This window comes from Amblyraja radiata, chromosome 8 (genome assembly GCF_010909765.2).
Source record: "Amblyraja radiata isolate CabotCenter1 chromosome 8, sAmbRad1.1.pri, whole genome shotgun sequence".
In the NCBI taxonomy this organism is placed as follows: domain Eukaryota; kingdom Metazoa; phylum Chordata; class Chondrichthyes; order Rajiformes; family Rajidae; genus Amblyraja; species Amblyraja radiata.
Genome location: NC_045963.1, coordinates 56,419,615 through 56,435,450, shown reverse-complemented (window position 1 = coordinate 56,435,450; position 15,836 = coordinate 56,419,615). Strand labels below are relative to the sequence as shown.

The window sequence follows — 15,836 nt, the reverse complement described above, 5'->3', positions numbered from 1 at the left end:
AAGATCATTCTGGACAGAAAACCCACTCAGTAAAGCAATATTCCTCCAATTTTTCTTGTTCTTTGAGTTGGCCATCTCTTGTCATTCATTAACAATGGCAAAATGTGTAATCCTTGCTGTAAATATTACAGCAATCTGTCATGGACCAACCACATTAAAGCGACAAACAAGAAGGAACATCAACACCTACTTCCTCAGGAGACTGATTAAATTTGACACATCTTCAATGACTTACAAACCTTTACAAATGCGCCAGAGAAAGCATGCTTTCTGGTTTCATCATAGCTTGGTTTTGGAATAGCTCTTTCCAAGATCACATGAAATTGCAGAGAGTTGTGGATATAGCTCAGTCCATCACAAGGACCAGATTCAATCTACATTTTACATTGCCTCAGGGAAATCAGCCAGCATAATCAAAGACCCTTCACACCCCAGTCATTCCTTCTCCCTGTTCCCATTGGGATGAAGATACAGAAGCTTGAAAGTGCACACCATCAGACTTGGGAACAGCTTCACCTCTATTATCATATTTCTGGGTGGTTTATCCCATATGCTCGGGCACTGACCGATTCGCCTCCCACCTCATTATGGATATTGGGTCTCTAGAATTGATGTGTTACAATGCTGAAAACTATATTGTGCAATCTGTATCTTTCTCTTCGCCTACCTATTGTATGTTTGGTTTGATTGTATTCATAGATAGTATTATCTGATTTGATTGAACAGGATGCAAAACAAAGCTTTTCACCATATATCATACGTGACAATAATCTAAAGTTATTTTTTGGGGCTGTGATATTTCCACATTCAGATCTGTTTTTTGGGGAGCCTGACATTTCTAGTAGTGAACTTCATATTGAGCAGTGAGTGTTGTCTTGGCATGACAGTGTCATACAGGCCTGATCGAATTACATCTTGAGTAATATAAGTGGATAAAAGGCTTTGTAGCAGTGACATGAACACTAATATAAACAGACAGGTTTGCAGGCAATTGTAGCATATTTGCTCTTGTGAGCTCGTATGTTTGATTGATTGGGCTCAGGCACAGATGACTTTGCATATTGCCTGCCATGGCACTGTCAAGAACATCTTCTGTTGTTTTGCTGATCCTTAGGCTTGCACATGGTCTCTGCTGTTGATATGTTACCCTGGAAAGTTACCTGGAAATACTTCTGAGAGATTACATTTAGTATGGGTAAAGGCAGGGGAGAGGAACGGTGGGGTCTGGTGATTAGTGATAAAGCATTACTAGTTTTACTTGTCCAAAGTTAATGCACACTAACATTGAGGCGGTGAAAAGAAAAGAAAACTGTAGATATTGAAGTCATAACACAAAAATAGAAAATGCTGGAAATACTCATTAGGTCCTGCTGCGTCTGAGGGAAGAGAAAAAAATTGCAGTTTCAGTAGAATTTTGACCATATTACCCATGTCCCTTGCTGGATAGAAAGTATGCATAATAGCAGTTTATAATGTTTGAGTTCTGTGAATATCTATATCTTGCCAGTCCTGAGCTCGATATTTTGCCTTGAAGTTAAGTTTCGGACGCCATTGTTTCCCAGATTGCTGTTCGATCCTCAACTGTTTTTTGAAAATTACTTCTAAAATATACGTTAATATATAAATTTACCTTACAATAAATTATTCTAGAAAAGTTTTGTCTCCCTTGGGATCAAATCCTCTGATTAGTCTGTCTTGATATTGTTGTTCCCGCATTCTCTGTAACAAACTGTTCCCTGCAGCTGCCCTGTCTTTGGAAAACGTCCTTATCTGTTGGTTGCTAAGCAGCACATATTTTAAACTGTCATAGCAGTTTTAAATTTAGTCTTTGTCTTTGTGTCTTTTTTTTAGCTTTCCTCCCAGCTATCTCTAATTTGTTTATTCAAGATTTCTGGATCATTTTAGATTTACTGTACAGATTGTAATATTTTAACAAAACACATCAATACCACCACCTTGGGGGCAATTGATATTGACACTAAAACCTTAATTTGAGTAGAATAGATTGACTGATATAGGGAAAATATTCCTTTTACCTGAAGTACCTGACGTGTTTACTACCCAGTTCTCCACCTCACGTGCCTTTCTTTACATGTTGAAGTTGGATGGTACCATTGTATCATGTCTGCAATTGGGCAAGTCATTCAGTGAGAAATTGGGTATAAAAATCCCATCCTTATTGATTAAATCTCTCTGAAATTCCGAAGCTTTAAAACTTTAACTTTTTTTAATCGACAATAGAAACACATGGTGTTGTTTCTTTTTTTAGTCATGTATATCTATACTTGCTTAGGTGGTGCACACGGCATTTTACTTGATTGGAAGTGAATTGACATGCTCCTGAATGGGTTGAGCTTGACAAGTTCAGATGGCATATGTAAATGCTGGAGAATTTCAGACATTTGTATTCCATTGCCTAACTCAATGAAGAACTGATGGCACTCATCCCCTGGTCTTTTGACAGTTCCTTTTCTGTCTATTTGATGTCGACACCACCTCTCGTCTCATTCCAACTTTTTAGAATCATGACGATGACTGCTGAATGAATAAACATTTCCTGCAGCTAATTATAGGAGAGTCCATAGCCATTGTCTAGATATCTGTCATAGACTTCATTACCTAGCTGGTGATGAGGAACAGGTTTACGTATCTATACCTTCACATACTGAAACAGTAATTTATGGGTTAATGAGTCACTTTCTCCATACTTGTACTCTCTTCTGCCAGGCAAAACTTATCCTTGCCCTGAACAACTTCCCTTTTGATTCCTCTAACTTTTTACAAATCAACGGTGTGGTCATGGGCACTGACATAGTCCCTAGCTATGCCTGCCTTTTGGAGTCTTTGAGTCATAGAATCGTAGCACAGAAAAACCTTCAGCTCAACTTGCCCATGCCAACCAAGATGCCCCACCTAAACTCGTTCCATTTGTCTGCATTTGTACCATGTCCCTCTACTTTTCATTTCATGTACCTATCTAAATGTTTTTGTGCCAAACCTACTCTGGCGCAACTGCCAATGGATTCTCTGCATTGATGCCTGCATTGATGCTGCCTCCTGTACCTGTATGAAACTAATTTCATTAACTTCACCACCAACTTCCACCCTGCCCTCAAATTCACGTGGACTATTACCAACATCTCCTTTTCCTGATATCTGTCTAAATTGTAAGAGACAAATTATCCACTTGCTACAAACCCACTTATTTTCACAGATATATAAACTAACTCCCCTGTCTCTTGTAAGGATGTCATTTTTTTTCTCAGTGTCTCCAACTCTGAGATGAAGCTTTCCATTCCAGAACATCTGAAATATTGTCCTTTTTCAGAAAACTTTGCTATCTCCTGCAATGGTTATTGGAGTCCTTACCTGTATCTCCTCCATTTCCTGCACTTCTACCCACACACTGCCTCCATCAAGAAGGAACAGGAACAGACCTCTCTTCATCCTTAACTTCCATTGCAGGAACCTCTGCATCGAACACACCGTTCTTTGATATTTCCACCAGCTTTAATGTAATGTCACCATCAGTCATCTTCCCCTCTCTGCACACTCTGACACCTTGGTTCGTTCACCATTTACCTTCGCTCTCCAAGTACTTTTGTCCTGCAAACATAGGTGGTGTCACCTGTTCCTACACGGTCTCCCTCACCTTCATCCAGATACATAAACGACCTTTTCAGACGAGATAAAGATTCACATACACCTCCAATCTCTTTTATGGCATTCCATGCTCTTGATGTGGTCTCCAGACTAGGCAACGCTTTACTGAGCACCTATACTCCATCCGCAGTGACCATCTGGAGCTCCAAGTTATAACCCATTTAATTTCTCTACCCATTCCCACACTAACCTGTCTGCCGTGTGCTTCCTCCATTGCCAACTGCAAACTAAAAGAACAGCACCTCGTATTCTGCCTACATAGCCTACAACTCAACGACATGAATAATGAATTCTCCAATCTTAGATATCTCCCTCTGTCCATTTTTCTCTCTTGTGATCTACACAGATCCTTTCACCAAATGCCCTTCTTTCCAAACCTCCATCCAATCTCTTATTACCCAATTTCACCTTCCACACATGCCCCATCTTCCTATCACCCCATATTCTTTCCACTGGATCCCCATCCCCTCTTCCCATTGTTCCCATTTACGCACATCCCTCCCTTATTCCACTCTTCCTTTCTATTACATTCTACAATCTGCAACCCTTCATCTCTACTAATTACCTCTCAGCCTCTGTAACTACCTTCACTCTTCTGTCCTCCATGTGACAACATCTGCTGATCACTCCTTCTTACCCAGACCCACCTATCACTTGCTAGCTCTTGCCATAATCTTTCCACTCTTGCCTATCTCCTCTCTAGTTTTTCCAGACGATTTTGTTGATTCAAATCACCCTCTGGAATATGTTCTAGATGTGTAGTTGGAGGACAAAAACATTTAAAAAAAATAAAATTGTTTTTTATCATAATTAATTGACATGGCAGATTTTAGTGAAAATGAACACCAAATTGTCTTATTGATTCTGATTGTAGAAGCTGGATGTTTATTCTTTATTCAAGGGTTTGTGGAAATCCAAAGCTGATTCTTATTGGGAAGGTCAAGGAAAGGGTGAAATCAAGAATTAAGATGTAGTTTAAGATACAGATGAACATTTGATCAATTTTAAAGGTCATTATTGTTTGAAATTCTATACTCTGGGCCTAGAGAGCTGTGAATGCTGAATCATTGAGCAGTTAGACAAGATTCTAGGTTGAAAGTTGAGGGTTGTGAAGAAAATAGTGTTGGTTTATTATTGCTTCATGTACCAAGATATAATGAAAACTGTTTGGCATGTTTTGCAGTACAGGTAAATAACATGCAGATGATAAAAAGGGCAAGGGCCACAATTGATAAGCGTGTCAAACTTGAGCATATCACATGTTTGACATTTCATTGTGCTAGAGATTCATAATGAACTATACACAGGACCTCTAGGTAATGGGTGTTTAGAAACCAAAATCTAAATACCATAAACAATATTCAATAATTAAACACTTCAGCAAACCTGGTTCTCTACTTCTGAAAAAAAAAGACTTCTATCTGGAGTAACTCAGCGGGCCAACCAGCATGTCTTGAGGGCATGGATATGCGATATTTTGTGTCTGGACCCTTCAGACTGATTGTAGTAGAGGATAGAAAGATGGAAGAGATTTCTATTTTCTAAAATTTCTAAACAAGGTTTTATTTAAAACTATTACGTGTTGAAATGGAGGACAAGATTTGGAAGAGCAGTGCTTAATGGGAATGTTCAGATGCTTAATTAAAATTATCACATAGAAACTAGTGCTATTACAAGATTTTACAAAATGAGGAAGTCAATAGGGTGAAAGAGGAAAAGGCTGTGCAGAATGTCCTTTTTCAAAGGAAATGTATAGATGCTACCGCTGTGCAATGGTATTTTGAGATGTTTCTGGGTGATGTAGGCCTAAAAATGTAAATCATCAAGAAAGCGGATTTGAATGAAATATAGGTGCTGGCTAGGATAGGGCATCCGAGATGTTAATGCCCAGAAGCATGGAACTGCTAACATGATCCACCTTGGACCCACCATTGAAAACTGGCATGTGGTCTCCCAACGACACTTTCTGAGGTAAACGATTAGTTTCTTAGTTTTGTTGATCTTGAGTGAGCGGGTGCTGTTGCGGAATCACTTAGTGCTTTATTTCTTGCATGTATGCTGACTCCGCACCACAGCCAATCACAGTGGTGTCATCAATGAATTTATAAATGGCATTGTAGCTCGACTTAAACACAGCCATGGGTGTCAAGGGACTAAAGCATGGCAATATGCTCACAATATGAAATGCACCTAAGTTGATGGTCATTGAGAAGATGTTATTGGCCTGCACTGATTAAGATCTGCCAATGAGGGAGTTAAGGTTCCCGTTACAAAGCGAGCTACTTGGAGCTTGGTGATGAGTTTCAAAGAGTTTTTCGCATCAAACACCAAGCAGTATGCTCTTGTTATGTAGGCGTCCAGAGCAGAGTGGAGAGTTTGTGATATAGCATTTACTGTTGACCTGTTGTGGCGATGGGAAAATTGAAGTGGATCCAATTCTTTTCTGAGGCAGGAGTTGATTCGCACCATAATCAACATTTTTAAGCACTTCATTGCAGTGCCAATGGATGATGGTCATTGAGGCAGAACACTGTTTTTCATTTTTTCATTCTTCACCGGTGTTGTTTGACCTGAATTTTTTTTTAAATGCTGAAAATAATTTCACTTTTTCAGCATATGCAATATTTGGATTAATGTAGGGAGTAACCTACTTGACATCAAATGTATATGTAGTTGTACAGTAGGCATTCTACGTTTAATTTAATGTTATTTCCACTTTCCAACAGCTCTTGATTCAATTAGTTTTACTACAGTCGGAGATCTAATTGACATTATTGTATCATAATATAAAACTAGCCTCAAGAATAATTAATTTACCTTTATAGCAGCTTACTAAAGTTGTCTATCTGATTTACTTTGACATTTCTCTCAACATGTTGACAAATATATTTTCTTACAGAGCATGTCCAGTTGAAAAGCAGTATCGCTTTATATGAGGCCTGTTCCCAGTAAAACAATCCAATCTATATTCTTGGTGATTCATTGTCATTCTATTTTTTTTAATAGTTACAGTTCCTTACCAAATTCACCAGAAAAGATTTTAAAAGATTTGCAGTGATGGGCAAGCAGAAGAATTTCTGAAGTTAAATCACATTTCAGGCAAGTGAAATTGTGATCTACCTCCAAGAAGGATATGAGTTACAGTTAATGATGCTGAATATGAGAATCTTGAAAGCAGAACATGAAAAGTTTTTTGGTGCAAGAATGCATACCATAATAAAATTGATATAGATAATTCTGATTTATTTGCTATTCTTATTATTTTGGTCAGCCTTGGAGCTGTCATTTCCCAATCAATTCGCTTTTATGAAAGATTCTGGCTAACTATATTTTAATTAAACGTGCTGCAAAATCTTGTTCTTTAAATTCAAAGTTAGTGTTTCTTTCATTTGCAAAGTTAATGAAGCTGATACCAAATTGCTTACTGTACAGAGGAGTTGACAATTGATAGTGATATCAAGGAAATAACTTGTTTAAGAAGGAACTGCAGATGCTGGAAAATCGAAAGTAGACAAAATTGCTGTAGAAACTCAGCGGGTGAGGCAGCATCTATGGAGCGAGGTAGAGTCTGAAGAAGGGTCTCGACCCGATACGTCCCCTATTTCCTTCGCTCCATAGATGCTGCCTCACCCGCTGTGTTTCCCCAGCATTTTTTGTCTACCTTCAAGGAAATAACTGATCTTTTACATCAGTTAGTAACCAAATGTTTGGTGCTTTCTATCTTTGTAGTTTACTTGGCAGGAAAAGGGAAGAAAAATATCAAACATGAGATTGTTAGCATGAATTTGAAAGGTTTGCCCTTTAACACTACCTCAATCTTCAATTTACAAAAAAAAGCCTCTGAAAGTGCTTTTTTCCTTTTGATGTCTTGTCTTCAAAATGGCACTTTCAAAAACAGATCTTCATTAGTGACTGGACTGGATTAGATACTCGAGTTCTGCAATGCTGTATGTGGTGTCAGGATCAAAGTTTTGCCAACTGCGAGTCAAACTTGCGTGTGCTTTGAATTGACAGTTGTAAAAGCTAATTTACTGATCTACATTTTGAACTTATTCTAGGTGAACCAACGGAATGTCCCTGGAATTGACAGTGCATATTTGGCAATGGACACTGAAGAGGGAGTGGAAGTTGTATGGAATGAAGTCCAGTTCTCAGAACGAAAAAATTTCAAACTACAAGAGGTGAAAATAAAGTTTTAGATTATTTGATACGAGCTATTAATAACTTTTATTTGGTTGACTTTGTATTTTCAAGTCATAATAATTAAAATGATAAGATGATTACAAATATTTTATTTCCTTATAAGAAGTATGCTATTTCAACTGTTCCTTGACAGCACCATTCAAGAATTTGAGCGATTTATTTTTAATATGCCTTCCCTCCACTATATTCCCTATGCTGAGAAGAAATCAAATTTATGTTGATCCTTTGTAATTAATGTATTCTGATTTTCAGGATAAGGTTAGAGCTGTCTTTGACAATCTCATCCAGCTGGAGCATCTGAACATAGTGAAATTTCACAAGTACTGGGCAGATGTGAAAGAAAATAAAGCGAGGGTAAGCTTCCTGATGGCAATTATTTTATCAGACTGTCATGTATGATAGAATGACAGAAAATAAATTTCATAACTATTATTTAACATTTTCATGAAATGCTATAGTTTTAATTGTTTTTAATATTGCTGTATGTAGCTAGATATTTGATAAGTGTGAAATATTTGGGGGAAATACAACTGATTTATATTCTTCAGAGTTGCAAACTGAATTAAAGGGATGGTATCATAATGGATTGTGTGTGCATCGATTCAGTAGATATTTTAAATATATTTGACACAGGAAAATATTTTGTTCCTTCAGGTTATATTTATAACAGAGTACATGTCATCAGGAAGCTTAAAACAATTCTTGAAAAAAACAAAGAAAAACCACAAAACGATGAATGAAAAGGTATGTTGTACATTGCCACTGGTAAGATAAGATATGGGAAGATAACCATTTTGCCATAAAATGCTAAGCAAGGAGCATCTCCAGCAAAACCACCTGCCATTGACCTTCAGTCGCATTTACCGTTACCCCGTCCTCCAACCACCTGGGAGTCATCATTAACAAAAAAATAATTGGATAAGTCACGTAATTATTTTATCTAAGAACAAGTCAAAAGCTGGGTATCCTATGGTAAGTGACTCGTTTTCTAATATTTTAAAACATCGCCATCTACAAGGAGATCAAGACTCCATCAACCTGGAAGAATGTAGCTCCACGACACACCAGTATTGCTCCCTTTCTGGACAAAATGGCATTAATTAGGCCACAACGATACTGGAGGCACAGCACTTTATATTTGGGTAACTTGCAACCTAATTGTGTGGCCATTAAATTCTCCACTTTTAGGTAACGAACTGACAAACCCCCCCCCCCACTCCTTTAAAAAATATATATTTTCCCTTCTTGCCTCCCTCTTCCCTGTGTTCCACATTAACTTGCACTTATTTCTCTCCCTCCCCTTCCACAGTCCAAATGTATTGTTACTTGTTGAAGCTATTTCAATAGTGCCTACCACAAACCCATTTAGAAGAAAAGAACAACATACTCCGGGAAACACCACTGCCAATCCTTTACCAATCATCTTGGAATTCTATTCCCATTTGATCATCACTAGATAGAAATCCTGGATCCTTAACCGCAAACCTGAAATCACCATCCGTTCAAAATAGCTTGCTTTTTCATTTCAAGGGCAATTAGGGATAGACAATAATTGTTGGTCTTTAATGTTATCATGAATCAGTCCAACATGAGTAAGTAACCCTCCCAATAATTTTAATATTCTTCCCTTTAATAAGGAATTGTTGTTCTTCATTGAATGTTTCCTGGAAGAATCACTCAATAGTATAGGTACAGTTTTTAAGCTTGGTTTGGCAAGGCAATGCAATATCATTTGCCAAGGGTGGGTCAGTGGCATAATCACAAACTAAGCTAGTCAAGTCTTGAAACTGTTGCTAAGTTTTGTCTACAACAGCATATAAGTAGAAGCTCCTTAACTTCATTCTTGCAGTTCTGTCAATGACTTGAAATGCTATCAATTGTGCTTATTCCTTTTAATTTTCATTATCTTACATTATGGAAACTGTTTTATTGGCCCGCTGTGTTCATGACAGGCAATGATCACATGCCTATATTAATATGTAGTTTTCTATGCTCTGGAGATTCAAGTGCTCATCTAAGTTATTAAACAGTGAGGGTACTGTCTCCTGCAAGCCCTTTGTAGTGTGATCCTGATTTCAAGCGCCATCTGAGTTTTAAAAAAAATCATCAACTTCAAATATAGTTAAACCCATGCCCTCTGCTTAAAGACAACTCTGCCAATGAGAAAAAGAATCTCTTTCTATCCTATTTATGCCCTCTTAATCTTGTACACCCCATTCAGGTTCCTCCCTCAGACTTCTCTGCTCAAAGAAACACAAACTCTGCTGCTCTAAGAAAAACAAGCTCTGCCTATCCAAACTCTCCTCATAGCTGAAGGACCATTTCAGATAATATCCAGCTAAATTGCCTCTGCACTACTTCCAGTTCAATGACGTCCTTATTAGGTGTGATGACTAGAACGGTGTGCAGTACTACAGCTGTGGTGTAATCAATGTTTTAAATAGTTCTATCATAAATCTACCCCCTCTCATATTTTATTCCCTGGCTAATGAAGGCAACAATCTGGTATGCCTTTCTAATCACCTTTCCTCACCTTTTATTTCCCCAGGGTTAAATTCTATTTGCCTTTCTCTGCAACTGAATACTAACTCGCTCCTACCAGCAAGAACAATTTTCAAATCGTCTGTAAACTTACCAATCATGCCTTCTATATTCACATCCACATAATTACCTTGTATAACACAAAGCATGAGCTTAGCATTGATCCCTGTTGACCAACGCAGTCACAGTCTTTCAATTAGAACAGCAACACAACCATTGCCCTTTCTCCTATGACTTGGTCGGGTTTTGATTCCAATTGTCCTGGATCCATTGGTTCTTTTGGACAAGTTTCCAATATTATTAATTTCTTCCAATAATTATTAGGATGTCATACTTTAATAATCCACCACCAATGCTTGCTTTGTACTCTACCAAGTTTATTGGACTGTGTTGTAAACCTAGTCCGAACATGGATAAAATATTTAAAATGTGGGAACATTGAGAGTAGCTAACCATGTCATCAAGTCTCTTACAAGAATCTCATTGAAACATATAAGATTGTTAAGGGCTTGGACAAGCTAGAGGCAGGAAACATGTTCCCGATGTTGGGGGAGTCCAGAACCAGGGGCCACAGTTTAGGAATAAGAAGTAAGCCATTTAGAACGGAGACGAGGAAACACTTTTCCTCACAGTGAGTGGTGAGTCTGTGGAATTCTCTGCCTCAGAGGGCGGTGGAGGCAGGTTCTCTGGATGCTTTCAAGAGAGAGCTAGATAGGGCTCTTAAAAATAGTGGAGTCAGGGGATATGGGGAGAAGGCAGGAACGGGGTACTGATTGGGGATGATCAGCCATGATCACATTGAATGGCGGTGCTGGCTCGAAGGGCCGAATGGCCTACTCCTGCACCTATTGTCTATTGACAGCATGAAATTAATGAACCGTTAGTAAATATGTTATTGGGAATCAGAGAAATGTTCAATTACTAATAGCAACCATAGAGTAGAGTTTTTTGGATGCTGATCTCTATTCCATCACAGCGCTGGAGAAATTCCATCGAGTAGTGTCATGGAATCAACTATCCTTGGCTTCCTTGGTTTTAAGATTCTAGAATCTGTAGCCTTTATGTCACATTGTATGGTAAAGTTGCGCACTATCTTGACTTGAATATATCATAATTGCTTCATTTGGTCAAACTGAAACTTCAGACTTGTATTGTGAGGTACTTTCGCCACAGAAAATTTGGCAACTCAAAGTAGCTTCCCACTAGCACCATGGGCAAGTAGGTATGAGCAATAAATCATGGCCATTGCCCCTTGAATGTATTTTTTAAACTGTAGGTATATCTGAAATCATTGCATCATATTCACTTAACCAGTGCTGCTGCTGTACAGAGTATAAATTACAATAGTTTTTAACCATGTTGTGAAAGGTAAAGATGAAGAAATTGGGACCAGTATTTGGACATTTTGTAACCCTCAAAGAATAGATATCCAACCTAATCAGGCATATTTGATTCCAATATATTTTCTATTTTGCCTTTACCTTTTAATTAACTTAGCAAATGGTTGGGTAAATTGTGGAGCCCCTTGTAGATATTTGCACCATCTTTAATCACAGAAGACTTAAGATGAGAGGCATGAGACTTAAGAGAGACCTTGGGTAACATTTTCGTCTGTATCGGACATGAGCTGCTAGAGGTACCTATAAAAGCGGATACAATTACAACTTTTCAAAGACATTTGGACAGGTATTGGGATGGTAATATTTCAGAGGGCTTTGGGCCAAATGCAGGCCGACTTGGTCGGCGTAGAATCTGTGGGCCGAGGGGGTAGTTACTGTGCTGTACAGCTCATTGGTTCTATTAATAAAATCACAAAAGTGTACCAAAACCCTGTTTCGTTCATTCACTGTGAAAAATCAATAAAAAATGTCTGGTTTGGAAACCTGACAGGTTCGCTTTATCTGCAGTGTAGGATAAGTGGAAGATAGGATGCAAGCGTTTAGCATTTGTTAGTGACTTACTCATCTGCAGTTTCCTTTATTTAGTAGATATTGGTAGCATATGTGGTGAGAGCAGGTATTGAGGAGGGTTGTTCTGGGACTCCAAAGCTTTCCCGAGGTGTCGTGGGCCTAACTTAACAATCCATCAGTGAAGGTAGGTGCCCACTTAGAGTCATAGAGTGATAGTGTGGGAACAGGCCCTTCAGCCCAACCTGCCCACACCGGCCAACGTGTCCCAGCTACACTAGTCCCACTTGCCTGCACTTGGACCATATCCCTCCACACCTGTCCTATCTATGTACATTTCTAACTGTTTCTTAAATGATGGGATAGTCCCAGTCTCACCTACCTCCTCTGGCAGCTTGTTCCATGCACCCACCACCCTTTGTGTGAATAAAGTAACCACTCTGATTCCTATTGAATCTTTTCACCTAGAACCTATGTCCTCTGGTCCTCGATTCCCCTACTCTGGGCAAGAGACTCTGTGCATCTACCTGATCTATCCCCTCATGATTTTGTACACTTGATAACCCAAATAATATACTTGCATCTACACGATCAGTTATGTGCTTGTTAACGTAGGTAGCTGATTATTACATATAGAGTTAGTTTTTGTCCTTAGTGTAAGTTTGTATAATCAGTTTAGATCGTGCTTTGAGCTTGGTTTTCTTGGCTGAGTGCTTATCCTGGTGTTGTAGCACAAGTACTTTGTATTGTAATTGTAATGGTGAAGTGAAATCAGTTTTGAAATCTTGTCTTTCTCTTGCTGGCTTTTGGTGCAAATGTTTGACTGTCTTGATGCATCCCTGAATACCAAAAGGCGCTATGGTTTAGTAAATCAGAGTGATAACATGCTTTTTCTGCAAATAATGATCTAAACTGCTCAAAAGTGCCAAAATTAGGTTTGATTCAAGGATTGCTTCATGCTTTAACCAGAAATGGGAAAAGATGTATTTCACTTCAATTAGTTAAACTTTTTTTTAAGGTTCATGTTTGACTGTAACTTTGATCATTTCTATGTAGGCCTGGAAGCGATGGTGCACACAGATTTTGTCTGCCTTGAGGTAAGAAGTCTGTTCTGGAATGCATGCCCAGCCTGTCAAGAACAGATATCAAATTAGATAATGTTTAAAAAATATTTAAATTATTTTTATTTTAAAGAAACTTAAACATGATGCAAATGTTCCACTTTCCTAATTTATAGCTCTCACATTGTAAGGAAAAGGTCATTTTGTATGGTACCATTATGCTGATTTTATAGTGTCTTAGTAGTTTAGAAAAATTCTGTGCATATTCGAAGTAACCAAAAGGTTGGAGTTTTTCTGTTTAACCAGCTACCTCCATTCCTGTGATCCTCCCATCATCCATGGCAATCTGACTTGTGATACAATATTCATCCAGCATAATGGACTTATAAAAATTGGGTCTGGTAAGTATCAGAAACTAACTTGCAATATGTTGAATCCATTTAGAAATATGAAAGACAATTAAGAAAATGGAAATTGATTTGGTTCATCAAGTCAGTCTTTGAAAAAAATTATAGATTAATATTTCTGTTTGGCCAGTTTAACAATGCAAACAAAAAATATTACTCTTGCCCTTTCTTATTAGCACTGTATAATGTTTAATTATTTTATGCTAATGGAATTACAGATCATTTCAATCAATAAGTGGCAACATTTGTTTTTGGGAAGTCGTTGAAGGAACCAGCCATAACAATACCTTGTCATCTAGGTTGTATACTTGAGAGCATGCATGTGTCTGCAAACATTGACAATGCTTGTGTGGACCAAATCAATGTCAGTAGATTGTGCTTAGCCACCAAACTGGAAGCATCGGGTTTAGACTAATCAAAATCTAATGTCAGTGTACATAGTCATTTTTCTCATTTTATTGATTTTCAACCTTTACCCTTTTCCTCGTGTTTGATTTTCAATACCTCTTATTTTCTCATTTCTTTGGTCCCCATCTGGTTTACTTATTCAGGGTTCAATTTTGGGTGCAAAGTTTATATTTTAAAAGCTTTAAACAAGTTACTTAAAAAAAATACTTTTATACCCTTAATAATATGTGCTACATTTACTTTCTGTCTCCTGCCCCCTTTTTCAAATTCAAAATGTGATGACTAATTATTATCTTAGCTGTTATTGTAGAGATACAAATAATCAATGCCGATTGAGCACTAGCTGGAATTTAGTAACTTTGGATTAAAACTTAATTTTGTATGTTGATAGAGATGTCTTTGTTTAGAAGGAGCAAGTAAATAAAATAACTGACAATTGCAGTGCAATAAAACTCATGGTTTGAATAATAAATTAGGTTAATGTCACAATGATCTGTGTGAGGACAACCATTGACTTTTTTAATTTGCTGTATTTTGTATGTACAGTTCAATCAGGACACGATTATAATGGGAGTGAGTGAAAATGGCATTGCATTTTATGCATGGCTAACTTATGCATTTGTGCATGTTCCAGATTGCTTTGGGCTTTGAGGAAAATTCATAATAATGTCCATTTCAACTTCAAAGTTAACAATGCTGTGAATAAATCACTCTTCATGGCTGTTTTTTTTTTTTTCAAACTCAACCTTTGGCAGCTATTTGGTGTTTTATCTGTTACCACTTAACTATAGACAGCATCTGAGTGGCTTGCTTTGGTGAATGAAGTACACCAGAAGTCTGTTTCTTTATGTGATATTTAAACTTGCAAATACTATAGTTTTGTCACTGTGAAATAACTTTAATTGAGCCCTAAATTCAGACATGGAAATTGACATTGGAAGTCAAGAGTCAAGTTTTATACTACCAATGTAGGTAACACATGAGCTGTATCTTTACCATGTTTAAGAGGGAACAGCAGATGCTGGAAAATCGAAGGTAGACAAAATGCTTCAGAAACTCAGCGGATGAGGCAGCATCTATGGAACGAAGGAAATAGGCAATGTTTTGGGTCAAGATACTTCTTCAGACTGATGTGAGGGTGGGTGGGGGGGGGGGGGGTGGGGCGGGAAGAAGAAAGGAAGAGGCGGAGATATTGGGCTGAGCGAGAGCTGAGAAGGGGGGGAGAAAGCAGGGACTACCTGAAATTAGAGGTCAATGTTCATACCGCTGGGGTGTAAACTGCCCAAGTGAAATATGAGGTGCTCCTCCAATTTACGGTGGACTTCACTCTGGCCATGGAGGAGGCCCAGGACAGAAAGGTCGGATTCAGAATGGGAGGGGGAGTTGAAGTGCTGAGCCACCGGGAGATCAGGTTGGTTATTGCGAACAGAGCGGAGGTGTTGGGCGAAGCGATCGCCAAGCCTACGCTTGGTCTCACCGATGTAGAGCAGCTGACACCTAGAGCAGCGGATTCAATAGATGAGGTTAGAGGAGGTGCAGGTGAACCTCTGCCGCACCTAGAAAGACTGCTTGGGTCCTTGAATGGAGTCAAGGGGGGAGGTAAAGCTACAAGTGTAGCATTTCCTGCGGTTGCAAGGGAAAGTGCC

The 15,836-nt window shown here is 38.3% G+C and overlaps 1 protein-coding gene across 2 annotated transcripts in view; it reads left to right on the top strand.

Moving 5' to 3' along the window:
• nrbp1 (nuclear receptor binding protein 1) overlaps positions 1–15,836 on the top strand; it is a 96,010-nt gene that overhangs the window by 12,650 nt on the left and 67,524 nt on the right. For both annotated transcript variants that reach the window (XM_033025962.1, XM_033025961.1), the window contains exons 2-6: positions 7,722–7,844; positions 8,119–8,220; positions 8,521–8,610; positions 13,371–13,411; positions 13,682–13,776. In XM_033025962.1, the coding sequence (XP_032881853.1) occupies positions 7,722–7,844; positions 8,119–8,220; positions 8,521–8,610; positions 13,371–13,411; positions 13,682–13,776 (451 nt within the window). The remainder of the gene's footprint in view (positions 1–7,721; positions 7,845–8,118; positions 8,221–8,520; positions 8,611–13,370; positions 13,412–13,681; positions 13,777–15,836) is intronic.